Source organism: Sceloporus occidentalis, unplaced genomic scaffold (assembly GCF_023333645.1).
Source record: "Sceloporus occidentalis isolate IW3139 unplaced genomic scaffold, rSceOcc1.0.p SCAF_57, whole genome shotgun sequence".
Classification (NCBI taxonomy): domain Eukaryota; kingdom Metazoa; phylum Chordata; class Lepidosauria; order Squamata; family Phrynosomatidae; genus Sceloporus; species Sceloporus occidentalis.
Window position 1 is genome coordinate 2,816,500 of NW_028317037.1, and position 24,559 is coordinate 2,841,058.

A 24,559-nucleotide genomic window follows, 5' to 3' on the forward strand; every position below is an offset into this window, starting at 1 on the left:
TTCCAGATTGTTAGGATGCATGCATCATTTAAATAGCATACCTCCAAAGAGACCCGAAGCAGCTTTATTTTGGCAGTCTGTAACAGGCCTTTAATTCTGAATTTGGTGGACATAGTTATCCTTCAAGACTGGGCAGCATTTTCGATCTCCATTTCTTTGCATACAGGATCCTGGCGATAGAAACCATATACATTAAGGTTTTCTCATGTTTCTTATCCAGATTACCTTCAAACATCCCTAATAACAGCTTCAGGGGTTAATGGAAGTAGGAACCGCTTCCAAGCTCACTCTGATTCCACTCCGAATTGGTCTGCTGTGGAATGCAGCTTCGCTTCTGCTCTGTTTCAACACCGCAAACCCCCCGGTTGCAAATTTCCCACGATGCAGCGCTGCAAGTCCCCCCATTTCCTTCTGGTGGTCCTTTCGCTTTCAGGGCAACTGAGGGGGGTGAACAGCAGCCAATGGGAGCGGAGGAAGGTCCAGGTAAAGGGAAGGAGGCCACGCCCCCTCAGGAATGGGAGCCAATGGGAAAATCACATTAGTCCCCATAGACTTCGGTTTTATCAATCAAGAACATTCCTAATACAGCGCCGCCCTCTTGTGGATACTCAGGGCACTGCAGCCTCCTTGGGCTTCTCACCAAGTTCTATCCTGGAGCGCCATCTGGTGGACATTCTGGGCAATTCACTAATAGCAGTTAAGCAAATTAAACAGTATATAAAACAAAAACATGAAACAAGCTAGACAAGGAAACTGTTACATTGATTTGTAATTGGTTGACTGGCCGAACCGAAAGGGCACTCAACAATGACTCCTTTTCCTCCTGGAGAGAAGTGACCAGTGGGGTGTCCAGTGGGGTTCTGTTCAACATCCTTATCAATGACTTGGATGACAGGAATGAGGGCATACTTATCAAATTTGCAGATGAAACCGAATTAGGAGGTGTAGCTAATACCCTAGAGGACAGGATCAAAATTCAAAATGACCTGAATAGTCTAGAAAGCTGGGCCAAAGCTAACAAAATTTAATTCAATTTGGAGAAATGTAAGGTACTGCATTTAGGGCGGAAAAATGAAATGCACAGATATACGATGGAGACACCTGGATGAATGAAACTACGTGTGAAAGTGATCTGGGAGACCCAGGTAGACGACAAGTTGAACATGAATCAACAGTGTGATGCGGCAGCTAACAAGGCTAATGCGATTTTAGGCTGCATCAATAGAAGTATAGTATCTAGATCAAGGGATGTAATAGTGCCACTCTATTCTGCTTTGGTCACCTGGAATATTGTGGGCACCACAATTAAAAAAGGACGTTGAGAAACTGGAGCACGTCCAAAGCAGGGCGACTAAAATGGTGAAGAGTTTGAAAACCAAAGATCACAATGGGACAGTCTCAATGCTTCATGTAAGGAGCATCAGCTTCCCTCGGTTCGCCTCTGACGTCTTCCTCCTCCGCATCTTTAACTTGGGCGCCATCCACTTCATAAGGTCCTTTAATTCCTTTATGTCTTCGTCCATTCAATAAACGTCTACCTGGGCTTCTTCTGTCCTGGGGCGGCTATCAAGCGACTCCCCCACTGCCAGGTCCCAGGCTGTCACTCTGACCCCTGACGGCCTTCCTTTCCCCAGTCTGGGGCCGGAAACCCAAATCCTCCAGTGGTGGCCTGGATGGTGTGAGCTTCAGGAGGTTTCCCAGTCTTGGGCTTGGCCCTAGTTCCTCTGAAGAAGGCAGGTGCTCCTCCACCACCAGGATCTCCAGGAACTCTTCTTGTTCCTCGGTCTCCCTTGGAGTTAAAACTGTGAGACTTTGCAAATGGTGAGATCTGGAGTCAGTCTTGTGCTCAAAAAATAAAACTCATTTGAAACAAAAGAAGCTTTATTAATGAATCCAGGCAGAAACATCCATTAACACCTTTTTGCAAAGTCTGAAGTCCAAAGGCACTTGCTCCCTTCTTAACCCACTCAACCCCTCCCTAAGCAAGCCCCCAATTCCCAAGCTAAAGCAACACAAGCGGAGGTTGCATAGATACTAAGGTTGTGTATACTCCCCCTTCCCTTCTCCCAGACAGCCTCACCTTGAAGAGCGGTGTTCCCAAGCCAGCTTCACTCCTCCTTGATAACCAGTCTCCAGCTGCAACCCCAGCCCCTCTCCAAATGCCCTCCTTCATCTGAAAGCCACTCCATCTGTCGTTCTATCATTTTCCATTACATGCTTTCTATAACTCATCACTCTACACTGCCTATTATGAACTACAACTATCACTCCTACATTAACTCTAATTACCAAACCCTAATATTTTTACTCTTTATGACAGAACCCTTATACACTGTTTCTGACACGCAATGGGCCAGTCCCAGTCCTTCAGGTATACAGCACCAGTCTGAAGTGACAATTCTCCCATCTCAATCTTTCAGGCAAGGAGCATCAGCCAGAGGTTGCAATGGGACAGTCTCAATCCTTCAGGTTTACAGCACCACCCTGAAGTCACAATAGCACCGTCTCAATCCTTCACCCAAGGAGCAGAAGCCTGAAGTCAAAATGGCCACATCTCAGTCCTTCAGGTAATCAGCACTAGCCTAAATTCAGAATGGTCCCATGTCATGGCAGCAGAGAAGGAGCATCGGCCTGAGATCACAATGGGCCAGTCCCATTCAGGTAAAGAGCACCAGCCTGAAGTCACAATATGTCATGAATCCCTTCATTCATGCATTTATTCATTTAGGGATTGATGCCATAAGGGTTATAGGTTTAGCTTTAAATTAGAGTTAAGATAGCTGGGATTTATGGTGCATTAAAAATATGTTTTAATATGTGCTTTAATTGAAGATACTAGAAAGAGGCAGGGAGATCATGGCTAAAGAATGTGATTGTTTGCTAGGATTGGAATGTGCAGGAATCACCCTTCTAACAGAGGCTTGGGTTTAAAAGACTGGTTTCTGTAAAAGGAGGGGGAACCTAGAGAGTTATTGGTATTGTTATATTGTATTATGTTGTTATGGGTTTATGCTTCTTATCTTTTAATTTTTTATATATATATATATATATATATATATATATATATAATATGGTATCGTATTAGATTGGGATGGCTGAGGTTTCATAATATATCTATATATCTATATCTATAGATAGATAGATAGATAGATAGATATAGATATATAGATACACACACACACACACACACACACACATATTGTTAAGCCATAATGTTAATTAAACTGTTGTGTGGCTGAGTTCTATGGTCCAAGGCACATGAGAGCTTAATTGTTTTTAGAAATGCTGCCAGAATCCCATATGGGAGGACACTGCGTGGGAAAAGGCTATCCAATTAATAATTTATTGGTTAATGGGGTGGAGTTAATTGATATGGTTAGAAAAGTGATAGGTTTATAAGTTCTTTCATTCCTGACAAAAAAGTCACTTCTATTGTATGTATCTTCTTCAATAAAAGCTGTTCCTTTTTCAAAGTACTGCCTTTTGCGATGCAAGAGGGGCTGCAATTAGGACCCTGACAGATATCTCTCTCCCCTTCCATTCCCCCTGCTATCCCAAAAGGGCTGGAGAGCATACCAAACCAACCACAGAACCTTTCCCTGCTCTTATGTAATGCCAGGTCAGTCAAAAATAAAACACACATAGTCCATGATCTCCTACTGGATGAAGAGGCTGACCTGGCTTGTTTCATGGAGACCTGGCTGGGTGATGAGAGCTCAGCCACCTGGGATCGGGCCTTACCAGCCGGGTTCTCCATCAGTGAGCAGGTAAGAGGACGTCGCTTTGGCCCATAAAGACAATGTTGCTTTGGCCAGGATACCTATCCGTAAGATGGACCACATTGAATGTATTTGCCTCAGCTTAAAGACTAGGGAAAGTCTGGGGATTCTGTTGGTTTAGTGTCCACCCGTTGCTTAACATAAATACTCTCTGGAAAAGATAACATCTTAATTATCACAAACCAGGGAAAGAGTGACATTCCTGGAGGAAGAAAATAAAAAATCGGGAAAAGAGATAGAGAGATTAACAAAAGAACATACTGAAGATACAGCAGAAAGAATTAAATTAGAGATTTACGATTAAAGATTTACGGAGCGATGTCTTAGAATAAGAGGTCTTCCTGAACAGAAGGATGAAGATCTATATAAAAGGATAATACCGGCCTTGGCTGAATTTATGGACCTAGATAATGAATCTTTTCTCCTTGAGGTGGAGAAGATGTTTAGAGCAAGCTCCTGGGTCGCAAAACAGAAGAGTCTGCCCAGTAAAACCAAGGCGTCCAAAGCACCAGGGCCGGATGGCCTAAGAGCAATATATTACAAGAGCTTACAGAAAGAGCTAATTAAACCCCTAGTAGAAATCACGAATAGACTCTCACAAAGAATAACGCCTGACTCTTGGAAGATAGCTGATATTGCACTGATTCCTAAAGAAAATAAAGAGGTGCTGGAGGTCAAACATTTCAGACCGATTTCTCTCCTTAACAACGATTATAAAATCTTTGCAATGGTCTTAGCAGAAAGATTTTAGAAAACCCTACAAAATATCATAAAGGAAGACCAAACAGGATTCCTCCCAAAAAGGCACCTTAGAAACAACACGAGGAATTTACTAGATATTATAGACTTCTATGAGAAGAAAATAGATAAAAAAGCAGCTATGATTTTTCTTGAGGCCGAAAAGGCATTTGATGAAGTTAATTAGAACTTCATGCTGGAAACCTTAAGAAAAATGGTTTTAGGAGATAGCTTTATCATCTGGATAGATGCAATCTATAGAAAACAAACAGCGAGGCTTATTATTAATGGGGGAAAATGAAGGCGTTACCTGTAATGAGAGATACTCCTCTCACCTTTGTTATTTATGGCCACTTTAGAGACTCTGAGTCCTAGCATTAAAGGAGATAAGAAGACCAAAGGCCTGGAAATAAAACAGGAAGAGTACAAACTTAAACTATACGCGGACGACATGGTGATATACTTATCTGACCCAATAGAAAGTGTTAATCCCCTGCTTTATAAATTTATAAATTAAAGGAATACGGACAGCATTCAGGTTTCCGGATTAACAGGAATAAGACAAAAATGTTACCAATAAATTTAACAAAAGAATGATCAGGAAAATCTACAAGAAGTGACTGGCTTTAAAGTGGAAGAAAAGGTCAAATATCTAGGTGTTGAGTTCACCCCTAAAAACCAAGAGCTCTTTAAAAACAGCTACAAGAAAATATGGGGTGATATCAAACAAGATCCCAATAGATGGCCTAAACTCAACCTATCCCTCTTGGGACGGATCAGGGCAGTTAAAAGGAACGTACTTCCTACATTACTATTTTCATTTCAGACTATACTATCCTTCTTAATGACAAACCATTTTTAGAACGGCAGAAGGACCTGCAAAAATCCATCTGGGAAGGGAAAAACCTAGAATCAGATTTAAATCTCTAATAGATGACGTAACGATTCACAATCCTCTCTTCTATTTTGACCTGACACTTCTTTGGGTGTTTGAAGGACAGTCGTGTGGATGGATTGTAAAACACAGACCAAGCGGCTGGTTAAACAAGAATGTAAGTTTATTTTTAACACAGAATAGGCAAAGGTATCTTTGAGATGGAGTTGTTACTCTGTCTTCTTTCGTTACATATATACAGGGCTGATTTTAACTCTATAGTAATAATAATAACTCTGCCACGCAGGCTATACTATCACTCAAGAAATGATGTAAGCCAAAGCCCTCTTCCTGAGTCTGGTTCCACTGAGTCTCTCTTCTAGACTCTCCAGAACTAATCCTGTCCCTCTCTGGACAAAGCAGTTCCTTAAGTAACCATCCCTCAGGAACTATGGGAACCCAGTCCTCTCTTGGACTCTACTGTTCCCATCCTCTCTATAACTATCTCCCACTGAACTCCCGCTTCTTCCCTCAGGATTGCAAACCCTAACTGACTCCACCCAACTGCCAAGCGGAAGCTTCAAACTCCTCAGCCAGCACCTGATTGGCTTAGAGTCTCTGGCTTCTGATTGGCTGGTTTGTAAGTCAGTCCGTCAGACGCCTCCCCCTTTAATAGGTTCATTGAGACACAGAACCAAACGGTTCTATGGTCCAAGGAACTCCCAGTTATCAATTATACTTACCCATTATATATAACATTATACACACATCAGGTGACACATGTGATATATTTCATATACTTGTTTTATCAATAACCATTACCAACTTAAATATCTTTGGTGTTTTCCTGTATGTTCCCCTTTTAAACATATGTCTAATATCAGTTCTACCTGTTATAACAACTTACCATCATTTTCTTATACATTTAGCATATTATATCCATATCCCTTATCACTTGTTGGGTTTTAATATTTTAATAACACTTAAATAACCTTTTTCCCAACTTTAGATCTTTATATGTTCCATTTAAATGTTGTTATCAAACATATTTAATCTTTTAACCCTTTTCTCTTATTGATGGAGCATTATCTCCAACCACTTTGCCCTGTTCCCAGTATGGTTTTGAAAACATTTCATCTTCCATTATACTAATGGCAAACAACAATATATTGGTTTTCTAGTCTATCAACTCAATTATATCCTTGTCCTTTTTAGGAGTCTTCTCTGGATCAGTCCTTGTAACTGACCATGTGTTTCTTTTTACCGGCTGTGGACTTAACACCTCATCTAGTAAAAAGTCTTTGCTTCCTCCTGTTTCACTGGACCACATTCCTTGAGTGCGCTGAGCAATCTTTACATCTTCTTCTGTAGACCGTAAAGTGTCCCTTATCAAAATCATCCCGTTCTCTAGATAGTTCATCACAATCTTTGGTCTTTTTCCCTCTGTTGAATCTCCTTTTCCAGTTGGTTGATGGCTTTTGGGGTCCCACCAACGCTTGTCTGTCATCTGGTCGCCACCAGTATGTTTGACAGCGAAGTTTATAGACGTGAACATGTTCTGCATATACACATCTATTCTTTCAACTTTTACTTTAAGATTCTTCCAGTCTCTGTGAACTAAACCATTTTCTTGGGTTATATCACCCATTTGCCAAACTACATATTTTTCAACACTGTCCCATTTAATATATAGCTTCCAGAACCCTGAACTCTTTATTAGAACCTACAAAAGCCTGTTGTGATGTTTTTAATAACTTCTTCACAGACAAAATCTCTCAGATGAGAGCCGATTTGGATGCCGGCCTTACGACAGAAGTGACAGGAGAGGTATCCAGAGCCTCCGCCCATACTGTTATTCTGGATCAATTTGAGTCAGTTAGTACAGAGGATGTGGAGAAGCTCCTTGGGAGTATGAAAAAGACCACTTGCTCTCTTGATCCTTGCCCATATAGGCTGGCCATCCAGGGGGAAGATAACATCAAGATGCTGCTAAAAATATAACTAATGCATCTTTCAGGGAAGGCTCTCTTCCATCTTGCCTCAAAGAGGCGGTGGTTAAACCACTTCTACAAAAAGCCTTCCCTTGACCCTCTGGACAGAAACAATTACAGGCCAGTTTGGATCTTAATATTCTTAGGCAAGGCAATTGAGAGGGAAGTCGCCATTCAACTCCAAGCAGTCTTGGAAGAAATGGATTTTTCTACATCCATTTCAAACTGGATTTAGGATGGGTTACAGAGTTGAGACTGCCATGGTCACCTTAGTCGGTGATCTCTGTCTGACAATCGACAGCTCTTTGAAAAGGGGAAATGTGACCCTGCTGGTGCTATTGAAGGCCTCTCAGCGGCCTTCAATACCACTGACCACAGTATCCTTCTGGAACATATGGGAGAGTTGGGAATTGGGGCATGGCTTTCCAATGGTTCAGGTCCTACCTCTCAGGCAGATTCCTGTCACTTGGGGACAGTTCTTCATCCAAGAGGGAGCTCAAGTCGGACATCCCTCAAAGCGTGATTCTGTTCCCAGTGCTATTCAACATTTACATGAAGCTGCTGGGTGAGATCATTTGGAGACATGGGGCGGGGAACAGGGAGACCTTGAAACAGTAGTACATGCGCTGCTCACCTCTTGGATCGACTTCTCTAATGCACTCTACATGGAGCTATCCTTGTGCCAAGTTCAGAAACTTCAATTAGTACAGAATATGGCAGCCAGGTTGGTTACGGGCTCTTCTAGAACTGCCCACATTACACGGGTTCTTAAATCCCTCCACTGGCTGCCCATTAGTTTCTGGGCAAGATACAAGGTGTTGGTTCACTCTGGAACGACCTCCGGATGAGATCCGTCCTATTAACACCTTGGAAGCCTTTAGGAAGGCTATTAAGACGGACCTCTTTCCAGACTAGATGAGATCTATTGACTTGCCTCCCCCTCCTCCTGACCCTGACCCTTGCCATCGTTAGTGTGATGGAAATTGCTATTGATGTATATCGTTCCTGCCCTCCCACCTCTCCTTCAGAAAACAACCCATTTCTCGCCCGAATAAAACTTTTTTACTGTATTGTGTTATGAAAGTTTTAAATTTTCTTGCTGTTTAATAGGATTTTTAAAGGTTGATTAATGTTTTTATAATTGGGAGAAGGGTTGGGGGTTTTGGAATTTTAATTGTATTTCTTAAATTGTATGTTATTTTATTACTGTAATCCTCTTTGATTCCATTGAGGAAAAATTAGAATAATAATAATAATAATAATAATAATAACATCTCTTCAAGGGGGTCAAAAGCCCTTTCAGTATGCCTCCAGAACTGGGGGGGGGGGGTGTTTCTGGGGCTGTGGGTCTCTCTGTTGGTCCTCCTCTGCAGGGTTGTTGTGAAGGAAAAGGTAAGTATGTGAGGGGGTGCCCAATCTGGATCCTGTGGGTCTCTAAGCCTAGTTCCCAGGTTGACAGGGGATTGCCAGAGTTTTGAGGTCCCTCCGTCTCCCTCCTCTTGGCTTTGGCCAAGAGGATTTTGGCTCTTCTCTCCCCCCCCCCAGAGCCCCCTCCCTCAGGACTCCAGAGAAAACTCCCCTCCCCAAAGAAAAATTCCATTGAATCCAATCCTGTGCGATGCTTTCTATTTGGCACAAAACTCTTCCCCAAATGAAGCATCAGAAGAGAGGGTCTCTCCTCGGCCCCACTTTCCACAAGGGAGGGGGCTCCTCAAAGACCTTTTTACCTTTGGATCCCCCTCCCCTCCATGGCCATGCCTCTCTCCAAGGGTCCCACCGGCCTTCATTTCTCACAATAACTCCCCAAGTACCCTGGACCCAAGGAATCCAAGGAGGGGGCAGGGAAGGAAAGAGGGAGAGGAGGCCTTGCAGGACCCCTGCCTTTCTTTGGGGAGAGAAGAGGGGCTTCTCCCCTCCAGCCATTCTTCTGAATGAACAAGGGCTCTCCCCACTTCCCTCCCTCCCTCAGAACAGACTGTGAGGGCAGCAATGGCTTCTGGGGCTGAGACTGTGCAGGCGCATATAGTCCCAAAGGCCCCTCCTCAGCATGCGCAGGGATTGCCAGGTCCTAGATGCTGCTGCTTATTCCGCTGGCGGCCTTTGTGGCAAAGGAAGGTATGCGCCGGGGTTCAGTGGCCTCCCCTTCCTTCCCTCCTTTCTTCCTTTGAGGAGACCGCAATGGAGCCCAAGGTGCAGAGCTGGACTCAGGAGGGAAAGGCAGGAAAGGAAGGCTCTGCTTTGGAAATATAGCTCTCTCTGTGTATCCTTTATGTTTGTGTCTGTGTGTCTGTGATGTTCTTATGGCTGGGAATGGAGTTGAGAACTGAGGAGAGTAGAAAGGGTCAGTTTTGGGCAAATTCAGAAATTCTGTGCATCAAAGTCCAGTGTGTTGAAACAGTAAAGAACTTTATTGAGAACACATAGAAATTCAGTGATTAAGCCAGAACTGACCACTCCAATACAAACAATACATTAAAACCCCTAAAACCTAAAATATCACCCTCTTCCAAACATAGCCCCCACCTCCAATTCCCACAGTCTCTGCCCCACAGGTAACAAGGCCCCCTTTTGCCATTCCCAGAAACTAGCCCTTTCTGTTAATACTTGCCCCAACTTTCTTAAGCCAAAATCCCACACATTGCAAAAGCTATAATTCCCATAACTATTCTAACCAGCTGCAACCCAAATCCCAACCTCCCATCTACCTAACCTATACCACAACCCACAATCCCCAGCCAAACTGACAAACCAAAGCAATTATCTATACTATTGGCAATTAAAACCTAAACGTAACATAATCCAACTTGAAAACATAGAGACATATTGACAGACAAATTTTACAAATAAGATGACAAGGGCCTTTGCTTTGCACTGCTGGATTGAAAATATATTTGTTGTATTCGTTATTGACAAATATAATGTTAGGATTTGTGTGGCTTCTCTCCTCTGTGGACTCTCTGATGTTTCACTAGGTGTGACTTCTGAGGAAAACATTTCCCACAATGCTGGCATTTGTATGGCTTCTCTCCTGTGTGGACTCTCTGATGTTTCATTAGGTCTGACTTCTGAGAAAAACCTTTCCCACAACGCTGGCATTTGTATGGCTTCTCTCCTGTGTGGACTCTCTGATGTATCATTAGGATTGATTTCCGAGAAAAACATTTCCCACAACGCTGGCATTTGTATGGTTTCTCTCCTGTGTGGACTCTCTGATGTATCATTAGGATTGACTTCTGAGAAAAACATTTCCCACAACGCTGGCATTTGTATGGCTTCTCTCCTGTGTGGACTCTCTGATGTGACACTACGTGTGACTTACAAGAAAAACCTTTCCCACAACGCTGGCATTTGTATGGCTTCTCTCCTGTGTGGACTCTCTGATGTGACACTACGTGTGACTTACAAGAAAAACATTTCCCACAACGCTGGCATTTGTATGGCTTCTCTCCTGTGTGGATTCTCTGATGTATCATTAGGATTGACTTCCAAGAAAAACATTTCCCACAACGCTGGCATTTGTATGGCTTCTTTCCTGTGTGGACTCTCTGATGTGTCACTAGGTGCGACTTCGAGGAAAAACATTTTCCACAATTCTGGCATTTGTATGGCTTCTCTCCTGTGTGGACTCTCTGATGTGTCACTAGGCTTGACTTCTGAGAGAAACTTTTCCCACAATGCTGGCATTTGTATGGCTTCTCTCCTGTGTGGACTCTCTGATGTGACACTACGTGTGACTTACAAGAAAAACATTTCCCACAACGCTGGCATTTGTATGGCTTCTCTCCTGTGTGGACTCTCTGATGTATCATTAGGATTGACTTCCGAGAAAAACATTTCCCACAACGCTGGCATTTGTATGTCTTCTCTCCTGTGTGGACTCTCTGATGCATGACTAGGATTGACTTGTAAGCAAAATGTTTCCCACAATGCTGGCATTTATGTGACCTCTTTCCTGTGTGGACTCTCTCATGACTCAAATGTTTTTCTGTAAAGAACGACAATTACAGATGAGACTGAAAATCAGACTTAATAGAGGAGGGTGTTACTGCATGATTTAGCCCTCATTAATCCCTCCTTCTTAGAGATTAAATTAATAAAGTTGCTGTGAGTAACCTAATCATGACCCTGATGCTTATGCCCCTAAATCCATTGAACAGTTGCATTCTTACTCATAGGAGCTAGCAAAGAAGAGACCATATGGGAACTGCCTTGAGGGAATCAGTAGAAGAAGATAGTCAAAGGACTGTTGAAAAAAAATATTCAATTAAACATGTGCAAAAATACTTTGATTGACAGGTGGCATCATATCCTGTGAGACGGCCACTGAATGCTGAGTCAGAGCCCAAGGCATGATGCAAGCTAACGGCAGAGGATGCTTCATGCTGTTTGGCACCAGGAGAGGACTCACAACCAATACAGTATACAGCTCACATGAGGATTGGAGTGGATTGGATCTGAGTTGTGTGTACAAGGATGGTGAAGTTGATGGAAGTCGGAGAGGAGAGCTTGCAAATATTTGTATTATTTTGCAACTCAAGATAGAGAAGCTCCAAGGATTTCGATGAAATCGACTGTGTTTGTGACTTATTTTTAAGTGTGAAAAGTGGTCATTGCATTGCCAATGCCTGTATCTGGATATTTGCGTCCGTACTCTGCTATGATATTTTTGAGCTGTATTTGGGTGCATCACCCTCAGATTGTAGCGTACATTGGCTTGTGAACGCGATCAAAATTCAGAGCCAACAAGAATCTGAGAGGCGGTGAGCTAATTCCTTTTGTCTGATGTATTTGCATCAAACACCCATTGCATTCAATTCGTTTCACACCATTCTTCCCCCACAAAGGAAATATTCTAAAGTGATATAAACCTTTCTGAACCCACAGTTTCTGCTCCCAAGCAGAAACCAATTTCAGTATAAATATCAGCCCCGACTTGCTGTTCTTCGGTGTCAGTCCAGTTACAGATAGACACTCTGTTTGTTTTCATGGCTAAACACCTCAATGCACTCACCAACCCCAATTGTCATGGGAACTACGGACCTCTCCTTATTTCAAATCCTAAGCAATTGGAATAAAGATCTGGATAGATAACGTATCATCATTATCAAAGCCTTATATCTATTCACCACACCCACCTTTGTTACCTAGTTCTTGTGTGTGTGCGTGAACACTTCTATGTATGTGTCTCTGTGTTTTGCTTTCCCCCTAAATAAAACACAAAAACCTATTTCAAATCCCACTGAAGATCTGTTTGATTCAGGAACTGCTATAGATTGGCTGAGTCCAGAGGTCACTATTGCCCCAGTAAAACGATTTCTTTCTATTGAGCTAAGTACCAAACTCCCCTAAAAGCATAGCACTTGCGTCCCACAACATTCCAGAATTGGCAGTTTAGGATTTGATATTTAGAAACCTTACAAAGTGGAGACAATAGTGCCTCACTAAAACTAGAAATTCCAAGATTCCGCAGGAAGTTGTTATGACAGTTAAATTACGTGTGAAAGGGAACTAGGAATGGTAGTAGAGTACAAGTTGAACATGTGTCAACAGTGTGATGCAGCAGCTAAAAAGGCCAAAGTGATCCTAGGCTGTATCAATAGGAGTATAGTGTCAAGATCAAGGGAAGTAATTGTGCCACTCTATTCTGTTTTGGTCAAGGCTCACTTGCAATAATCCTGTGTCCAGTTCTGGGACGACAATTCAAACAGATGTTGAGAAGCTGGAGCATGTCCAGAGGAGGGAAACCAAAATGGTGAATGGTCTGGAAACCATGTTCTCTGAGGAACGACTTAGGGAGCTGGGCATGTTTAGCTTGGAGAAGAGAAGGTTAAGAGTGGATATGACAGCCCTGTTCAAATATTTGAAGAGATGTCATATTCAGGATGGAGCAAGCTTGCTTTCTGCTACTCCAGAGAAAAGGACATGGAACAATGGATGCAAGCCACAGGGACAAGAGATTCCACTTAACCTTTAGGAAGAACTTCCTGAGAGTAAGGGCTCTTCAACAGTGGAATATACTCCCTCAGAGTTTGGTGGAGTCTCTTTCTTTGGAGGTCTTTAAACAGAAGTTGGATGGCCATCTCTTGGGGGGGTGCTTTGAATGTCTATTCCTGCATGGCAGAAGATTGAACCGGATGATCCTTGTGGTCTATTTCAACTCTTTGATTCTATAATTCTAAAGTGGAATCATAGCGCTCTGACAGTAAATTATGAAAGGGCCCTCAGTCTTAACAGGAAGGGCAATGGATTCAGGTTCCTTACCCACAGAGGCCACATTCTCGTAATTCTCCATCATCACATTACTGTACATAAGTTTCTGCTTTTTTGTCAACAGTTTCCATTCCTCTTCGGTGAAATATACCGCCACATCCGCAAAGGTCACCTGCAACAGAAAATAGCCCTCATCCAGAGAGTGACTAAGCAAAAGGGGAGGAAAGCACATGGTGCATTGCAAATATTATTTGATCACTTTAGAATTCAGTCCAGGAAATAAACTTTAAATTCTGCAAGCCAGAAAAAAGCTGCAGCCTTTGAGATCCAGTTTGTCTCGAATCCTATCAATATAATATACAATATAATAAAGAATATAATTTAGGCCATTTCTGGAATATTATTGATTGATTAGGATACTGACTATCCCAACATGTATAGTACATTTAGTCACCAGTGAATTATAGTGCATTTAGCCATATCTCACCTAATTTCAGAGGTATATTTCATTGCTAAAAACAGTTCTGGGGAGTGCTCTGGGTTTGAGGGCCACTGGGCCCACCCTCAATTTAGGCCTAGACATATTCTCCCATATCCCCCAGCATTTCACAGATGAGGAAAGCAAGACACATGTGGCTAAGCAACACCAGAAGGTGGTCAAGATGGCCAAAGTTGTATGATAAAGATCACACAAGCGAGGAAGGGTACCGCAGTTTGCTTTTGCCTCCGTCTCCTGGCAAGGGCAAGACCCTGCTTCCTCCTCTCCTCCCTTCTCCCCTCTTTTGAGTGGAAAGGATGAACACTCTTTTGAATTTGGAACAAATTTTTCAGCAACTGAACTGACCTGAGGAGAATGGGGAAAGTGGAAGGAGGAGAGAGAAATAGGACATTTTCTAAGCCCCTGAAAAAATGAGGTGACAGAGGATTACCCAGGACTCTTTCTGCCAAACTGGGACAGTATGTTCTCCGCTTGCTTTCATGAGCCGGACCAGACATAGATGAAACTAATAGTAAGGATGGCAGCTTACCAAAGAGCTGTTGTACCTCAGGAGCCTCTTTCTGTTGGAGCCCGACTCCCTCTGCTTGGCCTCTGTTTCGGCCATCAGGTGGGCAGGGGGTCCTGGTGGCCCTGCACTTGGGTCACTTCTAGCAAGAGAGGCCCAAAGCCGTGTCCAAGGAGGTCAAGATGAAGGTCCTGAGAAAAGGGACCAGGATTAGGATTGACTTGGCAAGAAACCCTGCAGCACTCAAAGACACAAAGAACAGCATCCTGCTGGAGACATACGCAGGTGACAAATGCCTCCTTTGGCCCAATGCAGAGGTGGGCATTCCCTTCCTCCCTCTCCACCAAAGAAAGCTCCCTGGACCTAGCATAGATTTACTTCAGCTCCCCTACTCAACAGATACTCCATGCCTTATTAGAGTGGGGGGGGGGGATTAGGGGATGGGGAATTAGAGAGGCCCCTGGTTATGTCCCCATAGATAGATGTGAAATCAGTGCATCATAAATAAATAAACCATCTGCTGAAACCTGCAGAGGTCCCCAGTGCTTTTCCCCAGCATCAGCCCCTTTCAGAAGAAGGCTGCATGCACACTATAGAAATAAGGCACTTTGACACCGCTTTAACTGCTCAGTGCTATGGAATCCTGGGATTTTACCTTTAGGACACTTAGCCTTCTCTGCCAGAGAGTTCTCATGCCACAACAAACTACAAATCCCAGGATTCCATAGAATGGAGCCAGGGGTTTCAAACTGGATTATTTCTGCAGTGCAGATACATCCTGAGTCGATTGTAAAAGGATAGAAGCACCCATGTCTTGTTTTTACCCTCCTAATAATGGTTTTCCTTTAAAAAATTAAGTAGTTTGTTTTAGTCTATAATCCTTATTTTTGTTGTTTGTTTTATGTTTCATTCTTGGTAATATGAGTTATTCTGGTCTGTCTCCTTCCTTCTTCCCTAAAAATCTCTTAATAAGGAAACTGGGGAGACTTTTAAAACCTCCCAAAGGAGCCACTTTTGGCCTTGTTTGGGGGACTAGCCTCCTCTTTGAAGCCAAAGCCCAATGTTTGTGAAGAAGAAGAAAAAGGCTTGTATTAAAAGCATCCTCCCCATTTCTGATCCCTTTTAAAACCCATGATCCCCAGAAGAAGGAGAGCTTTGTAATAAGAAAACCCTCTCTGAAAAGAGACACAAAGGCACACAAAGAGACACACTTCCTTCCTTTTGGCCCAAGGACCCTGGCCTCCTTCTGACTCTGGAGCCTCAGGAGAGAAAGAGATGCCTCTGTTCAACTGAGGCCTCAGAGAAGGTTCCAGAATATTATTCCCCACAGTCACAAGCAGCACAAAATGGCTGCCAGAACACAAAATGGCCACCTCTGGCTCAGCACTTGGAGGCCTCAGTGCAGTAGTGAAACCTACCACTTCCAGGCCTTGTCCCTCTGCTCCCTCTCCCCTCTCTCTCTGCCTCCTTCCTTCCTCCTTGTCTCTGTCTCTGTCTCTGTCTCTCTCTCTTTCCTTCCTTCCTTCCTTCCTTCCTTCCTCCCTCCCTCCCTCCCTCCCTCCCTCCCTCCCTCCCTCTGTCTCTCTGTCCCCTTCTCACTCACTCTTCCGGGCGCAGAGCTAAATAGAGAGGCAGAAACTCCTCCCCTTCTTTAATCTGGCCAATGGGAGCAGAGGAGCTGGAAGGCCCCGCCCCCTGCCCCACCCTCACAGGCTCCTCCTGCAGTTAATATGGAACAAGGCAGGAGGGACTGAGGGACCCTGGAGCCCCAGCCACACTGGCGGCCATTTTGTGTTCTGGCGGCCATTTTGTGTGCTGTTTGTGACTATGGAGTATGTTCTAGAACCTTCTCTGAGTCCTCAGTTGAACATGCATAAACACACACAGATACACACACACACACACACAGAGAGAGAGAGACATACAGACACACATATACACACATTATATATATAGACACACACACACACACACACACACACACAGACATATATACACATACATATACTGTATATATACATACGTGTCACAGCAAACTACAATTCCCAGGATTCCCTGATTTGACAAGGGAATTGCCTCCACGCTTCCAGATCACAGCCCCAGAGAAAAAGTCTCTACAGTATATCAGCATTGCCAATTTAAGTCCACTTTTTCAGCTGCATTTGAATTTAATAATGATAATAATAATGGTGATGATGATGATGATAGATAGATAGATAGATAGATAGATAGATAGATAGATAGATAGTGTAGCACCTTTGAGACTCACTAAAAGAAAAGTTGGCAGCATGAGCTTTCCTAGACTTAAGCGTACTTCCTCAGATGTATGGGAATTGTAGTTTATTGTGGCACCAGAGCTCTCTCTCACAAAACTACAATTCCCAGGGTTCCCTAGCACTGAGCCAGGGCAGCTAAAGTGGTCTTGAACTGGATTATTTCTGCAGTGTGTCTTGGAACCAACTCAGACTGCATCTTCACTCCAGAGACAATCCAGTGTCATACCGTTTTAACTGCCATGGCCCAGTGCTATGAAGTCGCGGTAATTGTAGTTTGTTATCATACCAGAGTTTGCTGAGAGAGAAGGTTCAATGTCTCACAGAACTAGAATTCCCAGGATTCCATAGCACCGAGCCTGGGCAATTAAAGGGGTGTCAAACTGGATTATTTCTGCAGTGTGGTTGCAGCCGAACACGTTTCTATTTTGCATAAATCTTCCTGGCCCCCCTTCATGTCCAAATAAGTATCTTAAAGGTATTAGAAGGACTGAAAGATTCTTTGTTTGGTCCAATGGTAATTTTGAGAGTTGAAATAAGTTACAATTATTTTTATTCAATTAGGTTTACATTTATTTACTAAAGATCCACCATATTAATAAAAATATAAATAAATCCTATTATTATTATTATTATTATTATTATTAACATTACGGGAACTTTCAAGGGATTTTGACTGAATATTCCGTGTAATATGGGGTGGATTCCATGGATTTTGGTAAAACATGCTGGGAAATAAGTTTGAGGCTTCTTACCAACACTGGTCCTGCCCTGCAGTAAAGCCCCTCCAATCCCTCTCAACAGGGGACTACAACTCCCAAGTCTTCTTTCTTTCTTTCTTTCTTTCTTTGTTAGTTTCCTTCTTCCTTCCTTCCTTCTTTTCTCCCAAGCTGCCTTGTGTTAGTGCTGTTACTGCTCTTGTTGTCGTTGTGTGCTTCTAAGTTGTTTCTGACTTATGGTGACCGTAAGGGAAGTCCATTGAAGGCTTTTCTTGGCAAGATTTGTCCAGAAGTGGTTTAGCAAGTGCCTCCCTCTGAGGCTGAGAGAGTCACTCAGTGGATTTCCGTGGCCAAGAGGGCATTTGGACCCTGGGCTCCAGGGTCATAGTCCAATGCTCCAGCCACTAAACCACCGCTGGCTCTTTCTTGAGGCTTTGTAGTTTTTTGTAGAGTGGCTCCAAGTCATTGCCGACTTCTGGGGAGCCTTCCCTGGGGTTTTCTTGGCAAGAGTTGTTCAGAGGAGGTTTGCCATTGCCTTCCTCTGAGGCTGAGAGAGTGTGACTTCTTGCCCAAGGGACCCAGCTGGTTTCATGGAGGAGTGGGGCACTGGAGCTTGGACTCCAGAGTTGTAACCCAACACTCAAACCATTGCACCACACTGCCCCCCGTTCCCATGTACAACCTGAGAAATAATAGCAGACTTTTTTCTGTTCTTCATGAGTGTCTTCAAGTCTAATCCAATTTATGGCAACCCTAAGGCAAACTTATCATGGGGTTTCCTTGGCAGGTTTATTCAGCGAGGGGATGCCATTGCCATCCTCTGAGGCTGAGAGAGTGTGACTTGCCAAGGGTCACCTAAGTCCAAAACACACTGCAGCAATAATCCAATCTGAGATTGCTTTAACTGCCCTGGCTCAGTGCTAGGGTATTGTGGGAGATGTAGTTTTGTGAGACATTGAGCCTTCTCTGTCAGAGGGCTCTGGTGCCACAATAAACTCCAGTTCCCAGGATTCCCTAGCACTGGGCCAGGGCAGTTAAAGCGCTCTCAAACTGGACTATTGCTGCCGTGTGTTTTGGACCTTTCTTGGCCGCAAACTGTCCATAGCCTGCAATGCATCTCCTAATTCTGTTGGCAGTCCCTCCCTCCCAACACTTTCGCATTTACCCCCAAAACCAGCACAAAGCTGGAAGATGGAAAGAGGTTTTAAAGCAGCATTTAAATCTGCCATATTTGTTTTTAAAAGACTAAATGTCCCAAATGCTATTATCAGTTTTGTAGCTATTATTACAGAAAGAGATAGAGTGCAAACTCCTGAAGTACCTTTATTTTCTGGAGTGAGATGCGTTTTTGCAGCTGACTCTCTGTGATGATCTCTGGTGGTCCAAGCAGCCAAACCGCGGCCCTGTAATAATAATAATAATAATAATAATAATAATATAGCCCTCTCTTCAGCCAAAAGGCTACCAGAGTGGCTTACAAATTGTTAATTAGACATTTAGACATCATGGCTCTTAGCCCAGCAGACCCTTAAATTCCTGAAATCTCTCTGCCATCATCCAGTGAATTATAAAAGGACTTCCCTTAACCTTCACTGGGACCAGTTAAGGAACCTTATTTCCACTTCTTTACTGATCTTCCCAAGCATCAACCGAGCCAAAAGACGTGTAAAAGGAGCGTCGAGTAGTAGATACTCCAAGGAGTTATTTACTACAAATAACAAAATATAACTGAAATATAAGTCCTACAAGATATTAAGAGTCTTGCAGGTACAATATTTGTAAGTATATAATATTCAGTTCATACAAGCTATTAAAATAATAAATGAACCTAAGTGTCCAATTCTGAGACTAACTTCCAAGATCCGCTCTTTAACTCTCTCTCTCTCGCTCTCCAACTGACACAATTCCCCCAACTGTCTCTTGGTCTCTCAGGCCTTATATCTCCTTCTCACGGAAGCTTCCAGAAGAACCTTCATCTTGCTCTCTGATTGGTCAAGAGAGCCTTCCGTAGCAGTGATGTCATTCTGCATTTGCATAAACCTCCCTTTACTGCCTGAAGAAGACCTCCATTGACTGGAGCCCAGTCATTACACTTTCCCAAGGCAAGGCTTGCCCCTATTTCCCAAAGTTGTTCTTGGGGTCTGCCTTCCAGTTGTTTCCAGGTCTTATGGTGACCTTATGGGAGTATCTGAAGGGGTTTTCTTGGCAGGTTCCTTCAGAGTGGGTTTCCCATGGCCATCCTCTGAGGCTGAGAGAGTGAGACTTGCCCAAGGCTTCAGTTCTTTTGGAAGCCTTTTTGCTTTATCTTCTAGAAGGCAGCTGAAGTGTTGCTTCTTGCTCTGAAGAATGAGAGGAACCTTGTGGCATCCAAAAGGCTAACATTCTCTGGAGTTATGTCTGACAATATGAATACATAGAATTGAAATACCTGTTCATTTGTTAAAATGCTTATAGTGCACCCCATATCATAGAATCTCATAGCTATGTCCCTTAATAGCAGTTAACAAAATTAAACAGTATATAAAACAAAAACATGAAAACAAGCTGGACAAGGAAACTGTTACATGGATTTGTAATTGGTTGACTGGCCGAACCCAAAGGATATTCAACAGTGGCTCCTTTTCATCTTGGAGAAAAGTGACCAGTGGGGTGTCCAGTGGGGCTCTGTCCTGGGCCCAGTGCTATTCAACATCTTTATCAATGCCTTGGATGACTGAGTTGGGGGCATACTTATCAAATTTGCAGATGACACCAAATTACGAGGAGTAGCTAATACCCCAGAAGACAGGATCAAAATTCAAAATGTTCTGAATAGACTAGAAAGCTGGGCTAAAGCTAACAAAATGAAATTCGACACGGAGAAATGTTTGGTATTGCACTTAGGGTGGAAATATGAAATGCAGAGATATAGGATGAGGTACACCTGGCTGAATGAAAATACTTATGAAATGGATCGAGGGGTCCAAGTAGACCACAAGTTTAACATGAGTCAACAGTGTGATGAGGCAGCTAACAAGGCCAATGCGATTTTAGGCTGCATCAATAGAAGTATAGTGTCTAGATCAAGGGAAGTAATAGTCCCACTATATTCTGCTCTGGTCAGGCCCCATCTGGAATATTGTGTCCAGTTCTGGGCCCCACAATTCAAAAAGGACATTGAGAAACTGCAGCGTGTCCAAAGGAGGGAGACTAAAATGGTGAAGGATCTGGAATCCATGCCCTATGAGGGAGTGGGAATGTTTATCCTGGAGAAGAGAAGGTGATATGAGAGCCCTGTTTAAATATTTGAAGGGATGTCATATTGAGGAGAGAGTAAGCTTGTTTTCTGCTGCTCCAGAGACTAGGACCCTGAACAATGGATGCAAGCAACAGGAAAAGAGATTCCAGCTCAATATTAGGAGGAATTTCCTGACAGTGAGGGCTGTTCGACATTGGGACACACTCCTTCCTCGGAGTGCAGTGATCTTTAGAGGTCTTTAAACAGAGGCTGGATGGCCATCTGTCGAGGATACTTTGATTGAGAGTTCCTGCATGGCAGAATGGGGTTGGACTGGATGGCCCTTGTAGTCGCTTCCAACTCTATGATTCTATGATTCTAAGTGAACATGAAACATGTAATAAGAAAGTAATGCTATGTAATGAGAGGAAAAGGTATGTATACAAAGAACAATTACAATACACAAATCAGCTTCAATTTATCTACTCTGAATAACATACTGATGTAATGCAGAATAACATCTAAACAATGATAATGTAAAAACTAATTTCACTTTATTACTATGAATAACCTACTAATGTAAGTAATACAGAATGACTGTATATAAACAAGGGCAATTGTGAGTACAGTTACACAAAGGCTTCAGTACAATGACAATACATATAATTAAGAATGGGCTACAACAAAACAACAAAAGGAACAATTACAAGACACAAACTCCCTCCAATATATCTGCTCTAGGTGACATGCTAAAATAGATGATATGAAACTGAATAAAGTGCTGTTATCCCTGTATTGGGGAATTGATGGAGCACATTTAAAGACAAGAGGTCTTCCTCAGCCACAATGGAGCAGGCTGTCATCTGAGATACTCTCGTTCTTCCTCATTCAAAAAATGTGCCAGAGATGTCTTTTGCAACCGATCTTCCTCTACTTTCCTGCATGAAACCTGTCCTGGTTTTGGGATCTTCTGGGGAGGCCCTGGTTGCTGTCCCACGGACCTTTCAGGTGCATTTGGTGGAAGGCAAGAGGGCTGCTTGGGGGCTGCTCTCAGGATTGGGAACCCCTTCTTAGTCTTGCCATTTTCATTAATATTCTGCTTCCCCCGATTTGGGACACAAGGCAGGTTCTGACCATTAAAACAACCGTTGTTTTTGTTGTGTGTCTTGAAGTGGTTTCTGACTTATGGAGACGCTATCCTGGGTTGTTCTTGGCAAGATTTGTTCAGAGGAGCTTTGCCATTGCCTTCCCTTGAGGCTGAGAGAGTGTGACTTTCCCAAGGTCACCCAGAAGGTTTCTTTTTTAAATCTTTATTGTATTAAAAGACATATTTTGTGACAGCAGCTAGAACAGAAATAGCTAAATTATGGAAATCTGATAAGAGACCAACTTGGGGAAACTGGATGCTGAAAGTAAATGAGTCCAAGGAATTGGGTAGACTATCATATATAGGCCAAAATCATGATAAAGGCAGAAGAAAGGAGGAGTGGAAGAAAGTTTTGATAAAGTGGGGAAAAGAATGGGAATTAAATTGTCGCTAGTGGAGGATTAATCAAAGTCCTCTCTTTTTACTGTTCTCAGTGGATTTGGGAGAATGAAATTTAAGAACCTTTAAGAATATTATGCTATGCATGTTATAAATTGAATATAAGAATATTCTGTTTCTTTTAGCTTTCTTATATAAATCCCAGGTCAACAGAGGATGATTGAATGACTCACTGTGTATATTAAAAACAACAGAGAGAGATCCATACAATGAAATTGATGTAAACATCTGTATAAATATATATTTCTTCAGTTGTTGTTAACCTTACAAAATAGTAAGAGAAGTAAACAAAATTTCTTTGTAAAATTGAAAGAAAAAAATTGCAGTTTCTTTCTTTTTTTACTTAAATTGTAAAGGAATAATTCACAGCTAGACTTCATATTTCGGAGGGAGGTTTCAAGGCGAAGGACATTCAAATGGGCTCAGATTCAGAAGATGGAAAAGGAAGACTTAAGAGGGTCCCAAATGACCAGTCAAGACTCAGATTTGCTTTTACAAGCAATTTTTATTTGGATTATGTATTGGTCGTGTTTTATGTATTTGGAAACTTAAATAAAGATGAATTAAAAAAAATACATATAGCTTATAACAAACAAATGAAGAATATTTAAATTACCAAACGTACATAGGAATGCCATAGATACATATAATTCTAAATGCAAAATACATTAGAATAAACTTCCAAACCTAAAGCGACAGCTAGCTCCTTTCTTTAAATAATCCTCTTTTATCTCTAGCTAACTAGTCTCTACATCTTTTCTTGTTCTTACCTGCCCTCAAGTCGATTTAGACTCATGGCGACCCTATGGATGAGACTCCATAATTCTCTATTTATCTTCATACTTGACCTATACCAATTTTATTTTGAATTGGAATTATTCCCTCCCCTTTTCAGTGTAAATCCTTTGTACATATTCCCCCAGATATTATCATTTCTTCCCACAATACATAGTAATCTTCATTACAAATTTGATGTTTATATAATCTTTATTATTTACTGAGCCATAAAAATAGAAAAAAAGATATAAATCCAGTATCCATAACATCACTGTCACAAATCTTTCAGTTTCCTTGGACCCGCTTTCTGCTTTCTGTCTTCTTGGCCTTTCAAAGAGCTCACTTTCATAATATTATAACCGAACCCTGCTTTTAAACACAACTTTTATGCTCAACTCTAAAACGTATGAACACAATATATCCCAATTGCTTATTGATAATATCAGTTTTCATTTATGTTCTTATCTATTGTCAAAATACCATATGCATAACTTCGCAGTATTCGATTCCTTCTTTATCATGCTTTACTTTAAGCAGGAGACTCAAACTTTCTTCTACTAACCTATAATTAATCAGAGAATAGAGATACACATTTAAACCTATTTTTGAAGAACAGACTTTGTAGATTCAATTCCAGTTAATTCAAACCTCAACGAGCTTCAGATTTCAGTTCCATTCTTTTCCCATTCCTCTTCTCTTTTTCCATATCGTAATTCTGAGCCCTACAAGAGAGTTTCTCCCGTTCCCTGTAATCATTAACTCTCTGCATACAATTTTCCCTTCTTGGAGTCTCATCTGACTTCCATAACTTTGCTATTTCAATTCTAGCTGCTGTTACAAGATATAATATAATCTTCCAATATTGTCTTCCGTCCTGTGGGCTTAAAATCGAAGTTATATTGAGTAAGTACAACTTAGGGCTCATTGGGAATTTTATTCCCAATATCTGCTGTATTGAGTCATGTACTTTCTTCCAAAATGTCTGATTTCCCTGCAATGCCACCATATATGATAGATGTTTCCCTTTTCACAATCACACCCCCAACAATTAATTCCACTGTGCTAATTTATAAGGGTTTTTTAGCTTCCATGGGGTGTAATATCACCTGTTCATTATTTTCATGTGGTTCTCTTTTAGATCCTGTGCTTCTGTAAATTTACTTGTTCTATTCCAGGCGTTTTGCCATTCTTCCATTTCAATTTTGCATCCCATATCCTGCGCCCATTTCCCCATATACTCTTTTACAGTCTCCTGTTCCATATTCCTCCTCAACAGTAGTTTGTGTCATTTGGATATCTTTTTCTTATCAGGTTGCCAGAACAAATCATCCAATTCGTTCAGTCTAGCTTAGATCCCTATTGTTTTGTCGTCTACCAGAAATCTTTGTTTTAGCTGGTAGGAATTAAACCACTGTCTATTATGTCCATCCT

The 24,559-nt window shown here is 42.2% G+C and overlaps 1 protein-coding gene across 1 annotated transcript; it reads right to left on the reverse strand.

The window, feature by feature from the left end:
* Positions 1 to 10,263: 10,263 nt before the first annotated feature.
* LOC149287709 (uncharacterized) lies at positions 10,264 to 23,834 on the reverse strand. The gene is made up of 2 exons (XM_089492565.1): positions 23,783 to 23,834; positions 10,264 to 11,367 (listed from the first exon to the last, which is right to left on the reverse strand). Exons 1-2 carry the CDS (start codon positions 23,832 to 23,834, stop codon positions 10,304 to 10,306), a joined length of 1,116 nt encoding a protein of 371 aa, XP_089348691.1. The 3' UTR covers positions 10,264 to 10,303.
* Between the last annotated feature and the right edge of the window lie 725 nt (positions 23,835 to 24,559).